Source organism: Nannospalax galili, unplaced genomic scaffold (genome assembly GCF_000622305.1).
Source record: "Nannospalax galili isolate Female #2095 unplaced genomic scaffold, S.galili_v1.0 scaffold454, whole genome shotgun sequence".
Taxonomy (NCBI): domain Eukaryota; kingdom Metazoa; phylum Chordata; class Mammalia; order Rodentia; family Spalacidae; genus Nannospalax; species Nannospalax galili.
This window is the reverse complement of record NW_008334929.1, coordinates 526,904-544,724: the sequence shown is the minus strand read 5'-3', so window position 1 is coordinate 544,724 and position 17,821 is coordinate 526,904. Positions and strand designations below refer to the sequence as shown.

The following is a 17,821-nucleotide window of genomic DNA, read 5'->3' as shown; positions in this document are numbered from 1 at the left end:
TACAGCAACACAAGTTATGGAAGGAAAATAATTTGTGTGGGTGTATTTGTCAAAACTGTTGCTATCGCTGAGTTATTATCAAGTCTCTGCTTTGTTGCTAATTTATGAAATACAATGCCTAAGAAGAGACAAAATGGGGCTGGCTGGGAAGGTGGTGGTGACTGGAACACATTACACAGCCAATCTGACCTTGAACTCATGGCAATCCTCTTGCGTCAGCTTCCTAAACGCACCATGCTCAGCTTCAAATCTACTTTTACAAGATTCTAAAATAAAACTTAGTCGTAGATAGTAATTTTTAATTTTTCATTATCTACAAACGTTCTCCATTAAGTATGGACCATCAAGTAATGCTGACATGGGTATATATATTCACAAAGAAAAAGTAGAATTTCCTTAAGTAATAATATGAAGCTATGTATTCTAATATAAAAATGCTAACACCTTAAAAGCCACAGATAGGTATGTCATATTGACCCCAAAACTCATGAAAGAGTCCTGTAAAAACATTTGTATTTTCCTCTATGTTAGGTACTAAGTATAGTATCTTTTAGGTGCTCAGGAGAATTTCCTGCATGTTAGGTACTAAGCCCAGTATCTGCTGGGTACTCAGAATTTCCCACTATGCATCTTATAGTCAATGTTTAATCAAAGTGGTGGGACATAAACTGCAGATCAATTAATCAGAATTTGAAAGATGTTTTGAATAATACCATGAAAGAACACACCCTATTTTTTTCAATATTACTGAATCCTGCTTATTATTGGCAATGAGAAATTAAACTCATTGATAGACATGCAAAGAAACTAATAAAATAACAAATTAAAATAATAACTAAACTAAATAATATCTTCTTTAAGTGATTTTGTGTTAGGGAATTGAAACACCCTGCAGGAATAGCTTGGGGCATGGTTCAGACTCCTGTTTCAGGACCGTGGTACTCAATCCCCTAACTTCTAGAAGTGTTTGCCAATGGTTCTCAGTTGCGTATCTTTCTGCATATGACTCTCTCCCAAAAAAACTTGCCCAAGGTTTTGCTTCCTCTCCAAGGACATCACATACTTAAACACTAGCCAGTAACTCTTTGCTTTAAATCACCGTGGACAGAAATCCCAACTCCAGACACCATGAGATCACCAGAGGTCTCTACTGCAAATTGTTCACAGTTCAATTTCTGTCTGCCTGCCTCTGTCTCTTCTGCCTCACACCGCTCCTCTCGCTCCATTCCAGGTGTCCGCAAATGGCATATGTCAATCATCCTCCTCCCCACACACTGCAACTTGTAATTCAAGGAATCCAACATAAGGCAGTTGGTGTTGAAAGTATGATGAAAGTGTGTGATATTCATGTATTACAATTTCACAATAAATCCATTATTTTGTACAGTTCATATGCGTGGGCACCCCATGGCATGCGTGTGAGTGGAAGTCAAAAGAGAAACCTCTGGGAGGTGCTTCATTCTTCCATTACGTGTGTCCCAGAATTCGAACTTGGGTAGCAGCAAGCGCCCTTATGCTGAGCTATCTCACTGGGCCTCAAAAACCGATTTTATATATATAGAGAGAAAGAGAGAGAGAGAAAAAAAAAACTTTTATTATTCATGCAGCACTTTTTAATGATTTAATTTTTCCTATGTGTTCTGACTGCCTGTATGTATGCGTGCAGTGCCTCTGAAGACCAGAAGAGGGAGAGAAAGCTGCCATGTGGGTGCTGGACAACACAATGTGCTCTCGACCCTTACATCACGATCACATGATGCACCACGTGAGCATTTAAATGGACTCTAACATCTGTAGAGCGCTTACTACGGGGTCTAGGATCAATATTTCATTCTTAATCCTCAAAGCTGCTGTGAGACAGGTACCTTGACAACCGCAGGGACCAAGAGATGGGACCCACGTGGCCAGAATTCCGGGTCCGCCCAGCAGCACTCGTCACTCGGGTGCCACCTCCGACCCTGCCCAAACCAGCGCCGAAGGACACCGAGGCGCCGGAGGGCGTAGGGCGGCTGCGCGAAGAGGCGGTGTTCGGTCCCGGCATGCCTTGCGCACGCTGGAAGATGGCGGCGCCCGCTCTGTGGCCTTGCCCGGGCCTTCTGCGGTTCTGGCCCCGTGGGCTGCGGGGCACCCTCTCTGGCGCCCGGGGCCTGTTGACAGCCCCGAGGGCTCGGGGCCTGTTCAAGGACTTCTTCCCGGAGAGCGGCACGACGGAGCTCCCGGAGCTCCTGGACCGCCGCAGGGCGGGCTCCTCGCCCCAGACCGTGTACTGCGGCTTCGACCCCACGGGCGACTCTCTCCACGTGGGGCACCTGCTGGCCCTCATGGGCCTGTTCCACTTCCAGCGAGCCGGACACAACGTGATCGCGCTCGTGGGCGGCGCCACGGCACTGCTGGGAGACCCGAGCGGCCGGACCAAGGGACGCGCGGCGCTGAGCGCGGAGCAGGTGCAGGCCAACGCGAGCGCCCTGCACCGCGGGCTCCAGACCCTGGCGGCCAACCACGCGAGGCTCTTCGCGGACGGCCGGCCCTGGGGCACCTTCACGGTGCTGGACAACGCCACCTGGTTCCAGAAGGAGCAGCTGGTGGACTTCTTGGCCACGGTGGGCGGTCACTTCCGCATGGGCACCCTGCTCAGTCGGCTGAGCGTGCAGGCTCGACTCAAAAGCCCCGAGGGCATGAGCCTGGCCGAGTTCTTCTACCAGGTGCTCCAGGCCTATGACTTCTATTACCTGTTCCAGCGGTACGGGTGCCGGGTCCAGCTGGGCGGGTCCGATCAGCTGGGCAACATCGTGTCTGGATACGAGTTTATCCACAAGTAAGCGCCTGTAGACGCTATAGAAATCGTGGGGCTACTGGTATTCTGTGATTCGTTTTGAGGATTTGTTGGATAACTGCGCTTGGTTGGTTTCCATCCTCATTAAGTTAGAAGGGTAGAATTATAGGCATACTCTACAGCTCTGCTAAAAACAAACTACTAGTCAAGATTTGGATTGTGCCTGTTAAAACGTAGAAAACACTCAAGTCGCTCCTTGTTTCTAGCTTCAGAAATAGCTTTTGTTGTTATAACGGAAGATAACTAACTGCGCCTCTGTTTAGTAGTCTCTGCATTATTTTAGTTCTTCGTCCCCGCTGAAAATTTTCACAGCATTTTCGTAAGGGCTGGCTCATGGGCTTCACAGCAAAACTGATTTTTTTTAAAATCTCTTTAAAAACAACTTCCTAAAGGTGCCTTCCTGGTGCCCCCTCACCCTGTTTTCTCAACTCTTTCCCCCCTGACCCTTAAAAACCCATTTCCTGCTGGATTCCTGAGAAGCATTCCTCCATTTGCCATTCACGGGGACAAATGTGAATAGAGGTGCCTGCTGTTACATAAAAGGACAGGAACACAATTTGGGAAGTGAAGGGTTTTGTTGTTTTTTGTACAATAACCAGACTCATCTGAACAATTAGTGTGGAACTGCTTATGCTTATAGCATATCATAAATTTCCTGATGTACAGGTTGACCGGAGAAGATGTATTTGGAATCACTGTCCCTCTAATTACGAGTACAACTGGAGCTAAGCTGGGAAAGTCTGCTGGCAATGCGGTTTGGCTAAACAGAGATAAAACTTCTCCATTTGAATTATATCAGTTCTTTGTCAGACAGCAAGATGATTCTGTAGAAAGGTGAGTTTTTAATGGACAGTTGAGAAAAATTAGTATGTAGTCATTATAGTTTCAGCCACTGAAGCTCACTGTATCCTTTACTTTTTTTTTCCACTTAGAGTCTACTTAAGGTATAAATCATTGTGTCACAGGATATTGTAATTTAACTGCCTTATAAAAAGTTTAGGCTGGTGAGCTACATACCAGTCCCTTAAGCACTTAGAAAAAATTTGAGACTCACTTAAGTCTCACTAAGTTGCTTTAGCTTCTGATGGTCCTGCCTCAGCCTCCTAAGTAGCTAGGATTTCAGGCCCAGGACCACCATACCTGACTTATGTTTTTGTTTTCATTGCTGTTTTGCAGTGCTGAGGGTTGAATCTACAGCCTTACTCATGCTAGACAAGCATGAAGGTACTATCTAGCCCTTCTAGATACTTTTTGTTTGTTAAAAGAGAAAAACAGTGGCTGGCCAGAAAACTTAGAACCAATTTTTGGTTGTTTTTGTCTATATCTGGCAAGTAGGTTGGATTATGTCGCTTTCATAGTCTAGGTTCACTCCTTTTATCTTCACCTTAATCATTTTCTTTTGTCTGTCTCACAGACACTACTCTAAAGTTCTTTTCTTTAGTGTATTGTAAAAATACCTTCAGATGCTTTAACAAGTGATTTTCTCAGCTGGAGCCAGGCATGGAACAGGCCTGTAATTCAAGCTCAGACAGAAAGATGGCAAGTTCCAGGCTCTCCTGGGCAACATAGTGAGAACCTCCTCCCTCATCTCTAAATCTACTTCATAATATACTACTAAATATACTTCATAAAATCAGTTTCATTTTAAAAGAGAAATTAAATATTTGAGAAAAATAAACGAACTTGTTAAGTTTTAATCTTTACCTGTTGTGGCAAATTGTATCCTTTGAGCAATGTAGCTCAGCCACATCATCCTGTGTGTAGCTGTGGTGAAGCCGTCCTGTTTCTTCTGCTCCTGCTCCAGTCTGAAGTGTGGGCTGTTACCAGTCTACTCACTGGCTGCACTTCATCTGGCTGGCCCTGAAATCTTTTCTGTAGTGTAATCCAGGATCCAGCTTTACTTCACTGCAAATCCCATGGGGGAAGAGAACTTGTTGGCAACTCTGTGGGGCTCTTTCATGTTGCACCATCAGGACAGCACAGGAGTGTTCCAAAGTGGTGGGAAAGTAAACTTACTTTGAAAAAATTAGTTGCCAATCCCTGCTAAAGTGAATCTGTATATAAGCTATGATCAAGCAGCTACTCTACTGGGTACATGCCCAACACAAATTCATGCATGTTTGCACCAAGAGAAATATGAAGGTATTCAACATGATTAGCATATGTCCAAAAGTAGAAACACAAATGCCCACAATAGAGTAAGTTTACAGAACATCATGGAAAGCTGTGCTTGCAGCATCGTGAGTGAACCTCCTGAACATCCTGGTGTGCCAAGTAGTCAAACAGAAAAACATATTTTCTATGATTCTGTTTCATATAAAATCTAAAAGCAGGGAAAATTTGCTGGGTTTAGTGGTACTCTTAAAGTCTCAGCACTTGGGAGGCTGAGGAAGGTGGTCAAATCTATCTGTAAAAAAGCCAAATGATAATGTTTATGGAGGCTTAATGAGATGTTATAAGTGTGAAAAAAAAAAGCAGGGAAGTGATTGCCATGAAAGATGAAGTGGTTAAAAGAGGTAAATTTGTATTTACAAATGATTATGTAGATGTTTGCTTTATAATGGTTCATTAAACTGTATGTTTGTGGTTAAGGTACTTTTTTTACATATCATTTCACCAAAAGTTAAACAAGAAGATACAGAATACTATTCATGATTTTTGTTTGTTTTTTGAAACAGGGTCTCCCTGTAGCCTCAGCTGGCCTGGAACTTAACCAGGCTGGCCTCAGTCTCAGAGATCTGCCTGCCTCTGCCTCCTGAATGTTGGAATTAAAGGTATGTGCCATCATGTCTGGCTATCATGTCAGTTTTTAGGTTATACAGTAAAACAGAAATCTGAAAGTATGGTGGCAAGGATGCATACAAATTTAATTTTCTCTTGGGACTAAAAATGTGTGATAGGGCTGGAGCCTTCATTTATATCTGTACCATTCTACTTTTAAAAAAGGAAAATCATGGGGTTGGTGAGATAGCTCAGCAGTTAAAAGCACTGGCTGCTCTTGCAGAGGAACCAGGTTCAATTCTCAGCACCTATATGGCTGCCAACAACCATCTCAAATTCTAGTTCCAGGGGATCTGTCGCCCTCTTCTGGCCTCCACAGGCATTGCACAACATGGGTGCACCTACCTACATGTAGGCATTACACTCATACACATAAATATATATACATATTTTTTGTTTGTTTTTTAAAGAAATTTGAAAACAGGTATGGTAAAATGTCCTCTATCAGGGTGGTGTATGCATTACTGTATAGTTTTAAGTGTAGTCTACATGTTTCCATGCTTGTAAAAATCGGACATTTTTCCAAGATAAGGTAGCTGATAGGTATACATGCTAAGGCTTGCTTTCTTGTTCCCCAGGTATCTGAAGCTCTTCACTCTCTTACCCCTTCCAGAGATTGATCACATTATGCAGCTGCACCTCAAAGAACCAGAAAAGCGAGGTCCTCAGAAACGACTTGCTGCAGAAGTAACAAAGCTTGTCCATGGACAAGAAGGGCTGGATTCTGCTAAAAGGTAGCCTTTGGACTAGTTAATGTTTTATGAAGTTTAGTGGACAGATGAGAAAATTAGAGGTGCTTTTTTAAGATGTTCTTGTCAATTACTAGCAAAGACTGTCAGTATTTGACTTAAGTACTTTAAAATAGTCCTTATTGTTGGTAAAGAAATAGATCCTCTTACAAGACTTTGTAGTAAACACTGCATAATTGGTTAGTAGGTTAAACACTCACATGATATGGCTTTTAAATGTTTTTTTTTTTTTTTTTCAGGTGTACACAAGCCCTTTACCATAGTAGTATAGATGCACTGGAGGTCATGTCTGACCAAGAGTTAAAAGAATTATTTAAAGAAGCTTCATTTTCTGAATTAGTTCTTGACCCTGGAACAAGCGTCCTAGACACATGCCGTAGAGCAAATGCCATTCCAGATGGTCCCCGAGGGTAAGAGCTAACACTTTCTTAATTCACTATGAGATGTTCACACCATGTTTCTGAATGTTTCCTGATAATGTTCTAATGCATCTCATTTCTTTCAGGTTAGGTTAGCCCAAGAATAAAGTTAAAACAGAGTACATGTTGGTGAAAAATAACTTGAACTTTCTGTGAAGTATAATGCTCCTCTAGACTGTCTTGTTAATTGGTTAGTTTTTCCTCCAGCATTAGAAATCTTTTTTGAAGGACTTTTTTCAGTAACTGCACTGGGATCAGTCAGCTCAGGGATTTGGTCGGAGAAGTGAAAAGATTCACCTGACTCTGACCCCTCACAATCTTCATTTTGGGGCACAGGACCTGTTTAAAAACAGAATTGAATTTCTGAAAAGGAGATAAGCATAGAAATAAAACCTTTTAAGCCTTATAAACTGTAGGCCATTCCCCCTGGGAACTGCATTTTTTATTAAGGAATTATACTTCGGTGCTACAAGAAGCAATTTGACATGTGATGTACATTTACAACTAATAGAAAATATGTAGAAAGAAAAGCAATTGTCAAAAAGTCGTAGTGCCTCATTTGTGGGACTTTGTACATAAAAATCAAGGTCATTTGCCTGTGGTTATTATAATGAATGACATTTGTTATAGTTGCTTTCTTTCAGTTTTTGGAATGTTTCCCTCTGCATTGAGTCCTAGATTTCTGTGTAGAGAAATCACTGTCGCACCATTCATCACCTGCCAGTCCACCTCATTGTCTAATATACTGGTTTACTTAAAGCGCACTAAATTTAAGACTGGTGCCACACACTCCCCAACAGTGAGTTACTTGGTGTGTTTGCTATTAAGAGTTTTACCCAGATTTAGCCAAGATTCTAAGTAATAATACTCAACTCTTTTTCAGATTATCCAAGCTGAATAGAGTCAGTATGTGTATGTAAAGAAAACGTAGAGCACATACTAACAGCCTAAAATATCTTCCCCACTCACCCATTCTCTTTACATACCAAGAAAATTTCCAGTTCTCACCTACCCAGTCCATGTGCTGAAGACAAAGGATGTTTTCACCATTCTTCATTTATCTTTTGATACTATTCACGTTTAACAGATAGCAAATAAAATGTTACTAAATAAATTGGATATACAGATCAATAAAACCTTTTTACTTATGCTATCAGTATATTTGGCCAGTAGTCTGCAGTAAATGTAAAACCACCTGCTAATTTTCCATTTACGAAATCCACTCATTAAGAAAAAATGTTTCCTAGGCTGGAGAGGTGAATCAGTGGTTAAGAGCAGAGGACCCTGGGTTCAGTTCCCCAGCACCTATATGGAGACTAACAACTGTCCTTAACCCATTTCAGGGGATTCGTCACCTACTTCTGTCCTCCGTGGGCACTCTACACACATGGTACACTTAGATACAAGCAGGCTAAATAATTACACGCATAAAATTAAATAGTTTTGAGAAAGAAAATTTCCTTTTAACCAATTTTCTATTTGCATAGGTTCAGAATGTAATGATTTGCAAGGACTTTTCAGTTTCATATGAAATTTCCTGATGATCCAATAGAGTACTTGTTACTTCTGTTAAAATTGCTCTTTATTTTTAGAAGTTTATTTTCTAAGACTTTATCCCTCAAGGCTAGGTAGAAATTCTCCAGGAAGTGCACCTCCATTGCTTTAATTTCTCCATTGCCTTTACCAGCTGAACAGTTTCCTCAAAAGTTGAGATGGCTGAACCTAGCAGTGAAGGGCTATCATCTCATCTACTTGGGAGGCTATGCACAAGTTAGGGCCTCCCTAGGCTGCAGAGTAAGTTCAAGACTAGCTTGGGCAATTTACTAAGACCTTATCTCAAAAAGTTAAAAAAAAAAAGGGTTGAAGATACAATAGTGGTGTATTGCTTTACCTAGCACAAATGAGGCCCTAAGTTCAATCTTAGTTAAAAAAAAAGGGGGGGGGGTTGGGGAGGCACCCCAGAGATAAAAGAGCTTTGAGATCTCAGTTCTCTCTCTACTAAATCTATTAAGCCTTACATCTGCTTCCTTAGCTAGGCGTTAAACAGAGGCAAAATGCAGAGTGGCTTGTTAAGAGTATCTGAAATGTAACCACTCATCTTTTTGGAGGGCAGGCCAAGGGTGATCGGAGCTTTCTAGTTATTAAACATTTCTATTTTCAGGTATCGGATGATAACTGAAGGTGGAGTCAGTATAAATCACAGACAGGTAACAAATCCTGAGAGTGTTTTAATACTTGGACAGCACATTCTCAAGAATGGACTTTCCTTACTTAAAATAGGAAAAAGGAATCTCTACATTATAAAATGGCTTCAGTTGTAAAAACTTTTGTTCAAACTTGTCCCATTCATTTTCAAAACATGAAAGGTTTTCAAAAACCAGAGTGGCGTGTACACTGGGCCTCATGGTGTAAATGGTATCATGTTTTTTTTTAATAAATGTTATTTAATCGTAGTTTATTTCTTCATGAAAGACCTGACATCATTCCCACCTAATCCATCTCCCTCTCCGTGGATTGATAAAAGTGCAATGGAGGAAGTATCCCGGATTGTAGATGGTGTGGTCCAGAGCATGAGTTCTATCACGGTGCTCATAAATCAGCCCAGTTGGATACATGAATTTCTGGCTTTGTTGCTAAGAAACAAATAGTTCTTTAAAAAGACGTTAGATGTAGCCATAGTTGCCATTAGAAGAGTAAGAAATAGTTTCTTCTCAAACAAAAGAACAAAAGTACCAGACTTTGTTTTAAATTCAGTTTTCCAGGTCCCTATCTATGTTTCATTATCAGTCTGTTTACTCGTACCTGCCTTTTCTGTCAATGGATTCTTAAGGTAGCAATGTTTTGTGCATTCAGAAACTTTCCATTTCACTTTCTATCCATAAGCAGGTTGTAACTTGAGGTTAACTTTAAAGGAACCAAACAAACAAATATCTCACCAAGTATCAGTCCTGAGAACATCAAAAGATACCGGAAGTTTTCAATTTAACTAAGCACATTAACAAACCTCTTAAAAAGTCAAGGTAGTGCACCCCCATTTCCTAAGTATCAAGTGAAACATGAAATGGTTAACCAGCTGTCTTCTGGAAGTCTTGCAGCAATGTGTAGCTTTAATTTCAGTTTCTAACCATTTACTTCTGATTATTTGGAGCAACTGTCTATCTTCATATGCAGAAATGAGTAACATTTCAGTGAATTGTGGTAATCTGCTAGGAAAAAAGTCATACTACTTTCAGTACAATATGGCTCTGATATATAAGACGTTTAAAAGACAGCTATTTAAACCTCTCTGAGGCAAGTCAGGAAGAATTCATATATTGGCAAACTTGAATACCATTTCATACCAGCAATTTTATTTACACAGAAAGAACATACAAGTACCTATTATAAATATGCCAGAGATTATCTCCACATTTCAGAACAACGCAGTTTAAAAACACACAAAGGCAGGCCTTTCCTTTCTGTACATTTCTTGTTTTTCTTTGTACAAAGTATGTAGTACTAGCAAATACATTATGGTAGCATGTGTTTTTAAAATAACCTTTTCAACCTAAAATCTATTTGGTATGTTGGATAAAAGTGTGTTTTGTTTTGTTTTTTTCCTTCCTTTATAAATTCAAAAGGCTACAATAGTAGTCATCACTCTGGAAAGAAATCATGGGTACCAGTGGCTTGGTGATTTTTAGTGTACTGACAAATATTTTGGCAGTGTACATTCACTGTCAAGCTGGTACTATTAACAGCCTGTAAGAGTACCAGGGTCATACCAGACTGGGGGCTTTTATGTTCGAAATTAATTGTTCTGAGTGGAGATCAAATTGAAGTTAATGTTCTTACTTTCCCTGCCAATAATCTTTTACAAGTGCCTGGCTGTAACCTGAAAACGAACTTTAGCATTTTGACACATGGCTTAATATGTTGTCAGTTGGAGATAAAGTTATATGTTGCAAAGATTTCTGGTCGTGCGTGAAAAAATTTTAATTTTGAGTTTATACTAAGAAGTGCCTGGGACATTTTCACAAAATATATTGTAAACATCAACCCCAACCCCTGAATGCAAATTGTCTACAAACTTTTTAGGAATATGTGTATCCATGTCCAGATATTTTTATTTAAATAACAAAGCTCTACTGGTGTTTCCATACCATTATTTTAATGTATTTTGTTGGGGTGGAGCTAAAGTGGCTATTTCTAACTAATATGTGCAGAGTACATTAAATGTACTCACAGTGAATCTTGGAGCCCAATGCAAGTGTCCCACTTTACAGATGTGTGTGAATTGCTATTACTATATTTATAAATTAAGGGAAATTTCATTTAGTTTTTTTGTTTGTTTGTTTGGTCTTTTTGAGACAGGGTCTCCCTGTAGCTCCAGCTGTCCTCGAACTCACTATGTAGACCAGGCTGGCCTTGAACTCACAGAGATCCACCTGCCTCTGTGATCCACCTGCACCACCATGCCTGACCTCATTTAGATCTTTTAAAATCTGTATGGGCTGGGAATTGTCACCAAGTCTTACCAAGTTCCCGGTAGTTCTTTTTAATGCAGAAAATCACAGTATGTTTTCAGGCTTACCTATGAATGAAAGTGTATTTTAATTTTCAACACACAGGTCATTGTGGACCCAGAAGAGAAAAGACTATGTAACCACATAGTATACACCCCACATCTTTGTTTCAAATCCTCTTGTGCACTTAGTTTTCTTAGTAACAACAGCAAAGACTGCAGAGATTTTTCTTTTTTTTTTTTTTAAAGAAACTATAAACTGAAGGATAGATAGGCACATTGATTATGTGAGGAACTTGCCAAGATTTCACAACCAGGCCAGTTTCTATAGTGCATGCATTATAGTCATGAAATGTCATGGTGCTTCCAGGCATCAGCTTTAAGGCTGCTAACAAAGACTACACAAGTCATTGTGTCCACAGCAACTGTGGACAGCTGGATCATGAACAGTTCTTTGTAAGTTCAACTGAAACTCAGACAGACTTGATATACATGTATGCTGGGAGACTTTAAAAACAGCAATTTATTATTTGTATTAAATGGGTGATTTGTTCCGTAATGAAGAGTATACTTTTCAGTTTATAGCTAATCTTCACATGAGCAAATTCAAACCACTGCAATATACAAGAATTCATAAATAAAAATCTACTCAGGTAGGCAGTAGCTAGCAGGTTCCAAATCAACAAACTCTTGGTATTAAACAGTTCTCTTCACCAAAGATGGGTCTCTCGGATTTCAGCAATAATTTGACTGGCTCCTTGTAATGCCTACGTTAAAGGAAATAAAAACTTAAGTTACAATATTAATCTGAACTGTGTGAAGAAATTTGTAGATTTAAAAAAACAGTATTATATCTGAAATTTGAATCTAATCAAGTACCAAAAGGGGTGGGGGTATAGCATAAAGATTATTTGTATACAAAGATCAGAATGCATTTTAAAATATGTATATCTACATCCCAGGTAGAAAATCTGGAAACCCCCCACATCATTACCTTTAGCATATCAGCTGCTTCTTTTCTGCGTTGGGCCATGTCCTCAGATTCAGTCAGAAGGTCTTCCAATAAGGATGATTTGTACAACTGTCCCACTAACTCACTCTGCAGAGTATCTTTCACATGATTAACCAAAAAATGCATTACTGCCTTTGGTACACTGCAAAACAAAATCAAATTATGAAGTTTAAGATTTACTTTCAATGATGTGAATATGTGGGTGTGTGCACATGCCTATGGAGACCAGCAGCATCTGATAACTGAAGAACTAGAGTTACGTATGATTGTGAGCCCTATGTTGCTGGAAATTTAACTTGGGTCCTCCAGAAGAGCAATACATGTTCTAAACCACTGAATTGTATCTCTAGCCTGGGTGACCGTATTCTTAAAAGCCCAAAATGTGAAAGTGCAAGTATTTATAATTTGATGAGTGGTATATCACTTAATCTAATCAAACCAACTATGAAAAACCTTTTCACTTGTCTCATCCATACTACAGTATGAACAAGCCTTAAAAATACTGGCAAATAAAAGGCAGACACAAAAGGCCATATACTATGTTCCTACTTACATGAAATGTCCAAAATAGATGAATTCATAGAGATGGTAAGTTAAGTGTTTCAGGGGTGAGGCATAACAGGAAGTCACTACTGACAGACACATGGGATTTTTGTTAACTTAGGGTAGAAGATGTCACAGAATTAACATTGTAAAACTTGATGAATATATTAAAAACCACAAAGTTTACCTACAATGATGAATTTTAGGGTTTTATGGTACGTGAATTATAGCTTAATATCAACAAACAACAAAAACCTATAAAGAATGGGGGTGATAAAGGAAATAAACTATGGCCTGGAAGATTTTTATAAACTACAATTACTGTTTATTACAAGCTATAAGTTAAAAGGTCATGGAGGCAAAATAATAAATGATTCTACAAACAAAAACCATTATTATCAACATGAAGTATCAGACTATCTTGCTTCTTTCTTCTCTGTGCAATAAAATATCTAACAGTTTACCATAAATTAGACACAGAATATTTTCTAATAGATTAGGCAGCTAAGTTTTTCTTCTCCCTATTACTACATGAAACAGTCCACAGGAAGAAGAAACATTTAGGCAGTGTTAACAAAAGAATTTATTTTGGGGCTGGAGAGATGGCTTGGTGGTTAAGAACACTGACTGCAGGGGACGCACATTCAATTCCCAGCACCCACATGATGGCTAGCAACCATCCATAACTTCCCGTAATTCCAGTTCCAGGGGATATGACACCTTCTGACTTCCATGGGCATCGCACAAAATGGGTGCACTTACATACATGCAGGCATAACATACACATAAAATAAAAAATTAAAGAATTTATATTTTGATATTTCAGAAAACCAAACCAACTAATTAAAATGACAAGTCAATGGTAACTAGCTAAAGTAACTAATTAAATTACTCAAAACTTATGAAAAACCCATCAGGGCGATGGTACATGACTAATCTCAGCCTTTAATCAGTGAAGCAGAAAAATTTTGAGTTCTCCACCAACCTGGGTCACATAGTGAGTTAACTACATAGCCAAGACTGTTATGTAGTTCAGCCTGGCCTTCAATTCTTATACCTTCCTAGTGCTTGGATTCTCATCATACGCCACACGGAAGCTAGGCAAACTACCGAGCTACGTCCTCAGCCCTATTTTTTTAGGGAAAAAGGTGGTAATCAGACAGACTGATAGAATACAAGAATATTCCCCTATTCATTACAGTATGGGAAACTGAATCCAGGATATCATGAATACTTAGACAAGTACTCTATACCACTGAGCCACACCCCTAGCCCTCTCTATTGTCTTGTTTTGATACAGGGTCTCACTAAATAGCCCAAGATAGCCTTAAATTTGTGCTCATCCTGGCTGAGCCTGAGCCTACCTACACAGCTAGAATTTCAGGCATCATCCCCATTCCGGCTCCGCTGATAAACATGGTCCTAATCACTCCATACTACACTGAATGTTGCTTTCACAGTTAACATTAGATTTAGAATCTAATCTAAAAAAGTTTAATGTATGATTTTTTTTCAAAACCGAACTATTCCAGCAGTATTAAGCAGTACTAACCTGTCTTGAATATTCTTTCTGACAATTAGAAAATATGATTTGATGAGTCTTTCAATAACCTCACAATCTCGCTGCTCACGGGCAGACAGTTTTCGTGCAACTGGAACTGGCTAAATGGGATAAGGGGGAAAATATTACTTTTGTATCATTTTGAAATGGCAACATAATATAACTTCTTGAGATTTAGTTCCTTTTGTCTTTGAGGGTGTTTACCTACTAATTTGATCATCTTACAGATTTAAACCACATTTTCCTGGCTTACCACATCCAGCAAGTTGACAGCATGGCCTTTCTGTGGACTGGCTGGCATAATTGGAATTGGTTTTGATTTTTCTTCAGCTAGCAACTCTTCAGCTTTTGAGGTTTTCAGCATTCCTCTCCAGTTGCCTGTTGCTGGTTCTTGACCACCATCTCCAACTCCACCACCTGCAGATGCAACCTGAAAACACATGTTCCAAAACCTGTACCAGCGACATTTGACATTAATGAAGTTCACTTTCTTTGGTGTTAATCAAACACAGATGTAGTACCTATCTGGAACTTATTCAGAGAGATGGTAGTGGCATGTGTACCTGGAAACCTGAGAGGTTCTGGTAGAAGCTGTCTGCAAGCCCAGTCAATTCAAGTTCTATTTAATTCCTCTTATTTACCATTTGCTGACTTTTCAGAATGTTGCTTCTTTCCCCACTCCTCAAATACCAGACTGTGGATGAGGTTATAAGCTATTAAAACTACTCATTAAAAGCATGCACACGGAAACACAACTGCAACTCAGTTTAATCTCAAAGTAGTCTTAAACACTACTGAACTATTAACCCTTGAAGTGTTATGAACTTATCTCTCTACAGTTTTATATTTCTAAAATTAGCTTACGTTTCTAATAAAAAGTAACAAAAGTAAAAATTTCAGAACCCTTTAAGAATAAAAAAAGACTAGGAGCCAGGTGTGGTACATGCCTTTAATCCCAGCACCCAGGAGGCAGAGATCAAGGCCGGCTGGGGCTACAGGGAGACCCTGTCTGAAAAAAAAAAAGGTTCAAGACTACATTGTTTGGCCTGAAAGTCACTTTAATGAGCTGCCAAAAATGGATATATAGCATAAGCACAATTTAAGTTCCTTGAAAATCTACTGTCCTAAAGAAAGGACCCCTGGCCGCTACCATTCAGCACAGCTGCTTTGGCAACCCAATTTTTGGGGGTTCTGAGTCTTCTAAAAGAAAAAAACCCAGCTATTTATAATATTGTGAAAAACAAAATACATCAGCATTTAAAGTATTTTATCCTTTTTAACAGAAGAGTGTTATAGTAGTTCCAAGGAAAAGTTTTAAGTATCATTCCAAATTGAAACACTGGCCAAAAGTCTGTGGAGAGTATAGGTATTACTAATTATATTTTTAGTGCTTTTCAAGTATTCAGGAATTACAGACCAAATGAAATAATAAAGTGAGACCATTCCATAGTCTTAATGTCTGAGTGCTGCAGCTGGAGGTGCGATGTCTCTGAGACTTTGAAGGTGAGAACCTTCAACCTAGAAAATAAGTAGCGGCAGAAAAACAGCAAGAACACGTTTCGTTTCACATGATTTTCAACAACTGACATGTTTTAAAACTCTTACAGTTCCTATCTTTTTTAATTTGAATTTGCTTAAGCTTTTGAGGCACACATGAAACTATACATTTAGAGTTACATATACAGATTAATGGGAAGAAATAGGCATTGGAGAATTATCCGTTAGTCTGAACAGATCTCAGAACTTTAATCGAGGAAATGTCCAAAAGTATATTTCTCAGCTCTAAAATCTCGTCTACTAAAAGAGAAAACTGAAATATAGGCATAGTAGAAAGCCTATTATTAGTTATAATTATAGTTAATACCATCCTACAAGGGTTAGATAAAAGGAACATTAAGAATGTAACACAGACAACAAGAAATAGAGGCCACTGTACAAACAGGTTCTTGGATGGATTTGAAGACAGTGTTTAGTGAGAACCAAAGGTGCCAACATTCCCAGACTCACATTTTTAGTTTCTCTTCTGCTGTCCTGAATTAACTGTTAAAAGATATTTTAAAACATGCAATTTAACGAGCAAGATTTAAATAGCAATGGTTTGAAATTCAAAAACATAGAAGATAATTTTATTCTTAAAATAACTTTCTGTGTGTATCTTCTACATGGCAAGCAAGAGAAAGCATGAGGACAATACTGTTACATAATTTAAGAATACGATCATAACACAGTATCCCAAATTAATACTCTTTTCAGTGCACTGTACCCAAACCAGGCATGCAGGTTCAGAGAAGGAGTCAGAACAGACCTTGCCATCAGCCTCAGCAGAAGCAGCAGGGGAGGGCTCCTGGGAGGCAGGTGCCAAAGCACTTGGAACTTTACAAGACTAAAGGCAAAAATGCAGGGGGGGGGGAAAAAAAATCAAGGATGCCAAAAATGCATTTGGAAACATTTTATAAACAAAATTTTCCCCTCTGTAACAAAGTAGTAAAATAACATGAACAAAATCATCATGGGAGATGGTAAATGCTTATTTTGCCTCATTCCCTGCAACTGTCACTTTGTTTTCTTCAGAACAAGTAAGAAAAATCAAATACAAAAGCTTCATGTTGATTTCTGGCATTTAATAAGATCTTTTCTAACAAGGAAATCAAGGTAACAGATTTTAATATATCAACTGTTGAAGTTACTACTGGTAATTAAAACCTGTTGCGTGCATACTGCTATCTTCCCTCTCTCCAAAACACCCTTATAAAAATCAGTGCTAAACAAACCTCACAAAGTTATCAGCTGAACCTGCAGAAGAAAACTGAGGCTTAAAAGCCCCCTTCACTTTTTATCTCTGTCTTTTTTGAGACAGGGTCTCCCTGTAACCCAGCTGGCCTGGAACTCACTATGTAAATCACACTGGCCTCCATCTCACAGAAATTTGCCTGCCTCTGCCTCCCAAGTGCTGGGATTAAAGGTGTGTGCTACTGAGCCCAGCTCCACCTTTAATTTTAAATTATTCATAGCTTATTGTGAACTTGAACACTTACTCAAGACTGTCCTAATGAACTATTAAAGACAGAAGAAAGCCAGGTCTACAACTGAGTGATATTCTGAGTCTTACCAGTTCAGTTTTGGGTTTGAGGGAGTATTCTTTCAAAGCAGTTTTGTTTTTTACCTTGTCTCTTGATACAGCTGGCGGTAGTTCTCTTGCTAGCCTGTTTCTTCTTTGTTCCTATAAAATATAACAAAACAAAATAAGTGATCATCAAAATAATGATACATGCCTACTACAAAATGCTCATCTTTATTGAAAAGTGTGGAGAGAGTATGTGTGTGTATGTATGTGTGTGTGTATATATATAAATAAAATATAGGATATATATATATATATATAAAATATAGGATATATAGCCTATCATTGGGGACTCATG

General features: G+C 39.0%; 2 protein-coding genes across 18 annotated transcripts in view; one reads left to right on the top strand and one right to left on the bottom strand.

Moving 5' to 3' along the window:
* Nucleotides 1-1,762: 1,762 nt before the first annotated feature.
* Yars2 (tyrosyl-tRNA synthetase 2) overlaps nucleotides 1,763-17,821 on the top strand; it is a 29,693-nt gene continuing 13,634 nt past the window's right edge. The window contains exons 1-6 of one of the 4 annotated variants that reach the window (XM_008829646.3): nucleotides 1,764-2,815; nucleotides 3,500-3,667; nucleotides 6,193-6,348; nucleotides 6,603-6,773; nucleotides 8,944-8,989; nucleotides 14,630-14,763. In XM_008829646.3, the coding sequence (XP_008827868.2) occupies nucleotides 1,890-2,815; nucleotides 3,500-3,667; nucleotides 6,193-6,348; nucleotides 6,603-6,773; nucleotides 8,944-8,989; nucleotides 14,630-14,635 (1,473 nt within the window). In that variant the 5' untranslated portion in view covers nucleotides 1,764-1,889 and the 3' untranslated portion in view covers nucleotides 14,636-14,763. Of the gene's footprint in view, nucleotides 2,816-3,499; nucleotides 3,668-6,192; nucleotides 6,349-6,602; nucleotides 6,774-8,943; nucleotides 9,241-14,629; nucleotides 14,768-17,821 lie in introns of those variants that run through there. The other 3 variants (XM_029561884.1, XM_008829645.3, XM_008829647.3) reach the window with 3 other exon arrangements.
* Dnm1l (dynamin 1 like) overlaps nucleotides 11,462-17,821 on the bottom strand; it is a 57,396-nt gene continuing 51,036 nt past the window's right edge. For 4 of the 14 annotated variants that reach the window (XM_029561877.1, XM_029561880.1, XM_029561881.1 and 1 more), the window contains 7 exons: nucleotides 17,566-17,622; nucleotides 16,708-16,785; nucleotides 16,410-16,442; nucleotides 14,656-14,832; nucleotides 14,394-14,503; nucleotides 12,281-12,440; nucleotides 11,462-12,053 (listed from right to left, as the gene is read on the bottom strand). In XM_029561877.1, the coding sequence (XP_029417737.1) occupies nucleotides 11,997-12,053; nucleotides 12,281-12,440; nucleotides 14,394-14,503; nucleotides 14,656-14,832; nucleotides 16,410-16,442; nucleotides 16,708-16,785; nucleotides 17,566-17,622 (672 nt within the window). In that variant the 3' untranslated portion in view covers nucleotides 11,462-11,996. The remainder of the gene's footprint in view (nucleotides 12,054-12,280; nucleotides 12,441-14,393; nucleotides 14,504-14,655; nucleotides 14,833-16,409; nucleotides 16,443-16,707; nucleotides 16,786-17,565; nucleotides 17,623-17,821) is intronic. The other 10 variants (XM_008829652.3, XM_029561878.1, XM_029561882.1 and 7 more) reach the window with 8 other exon arrangements.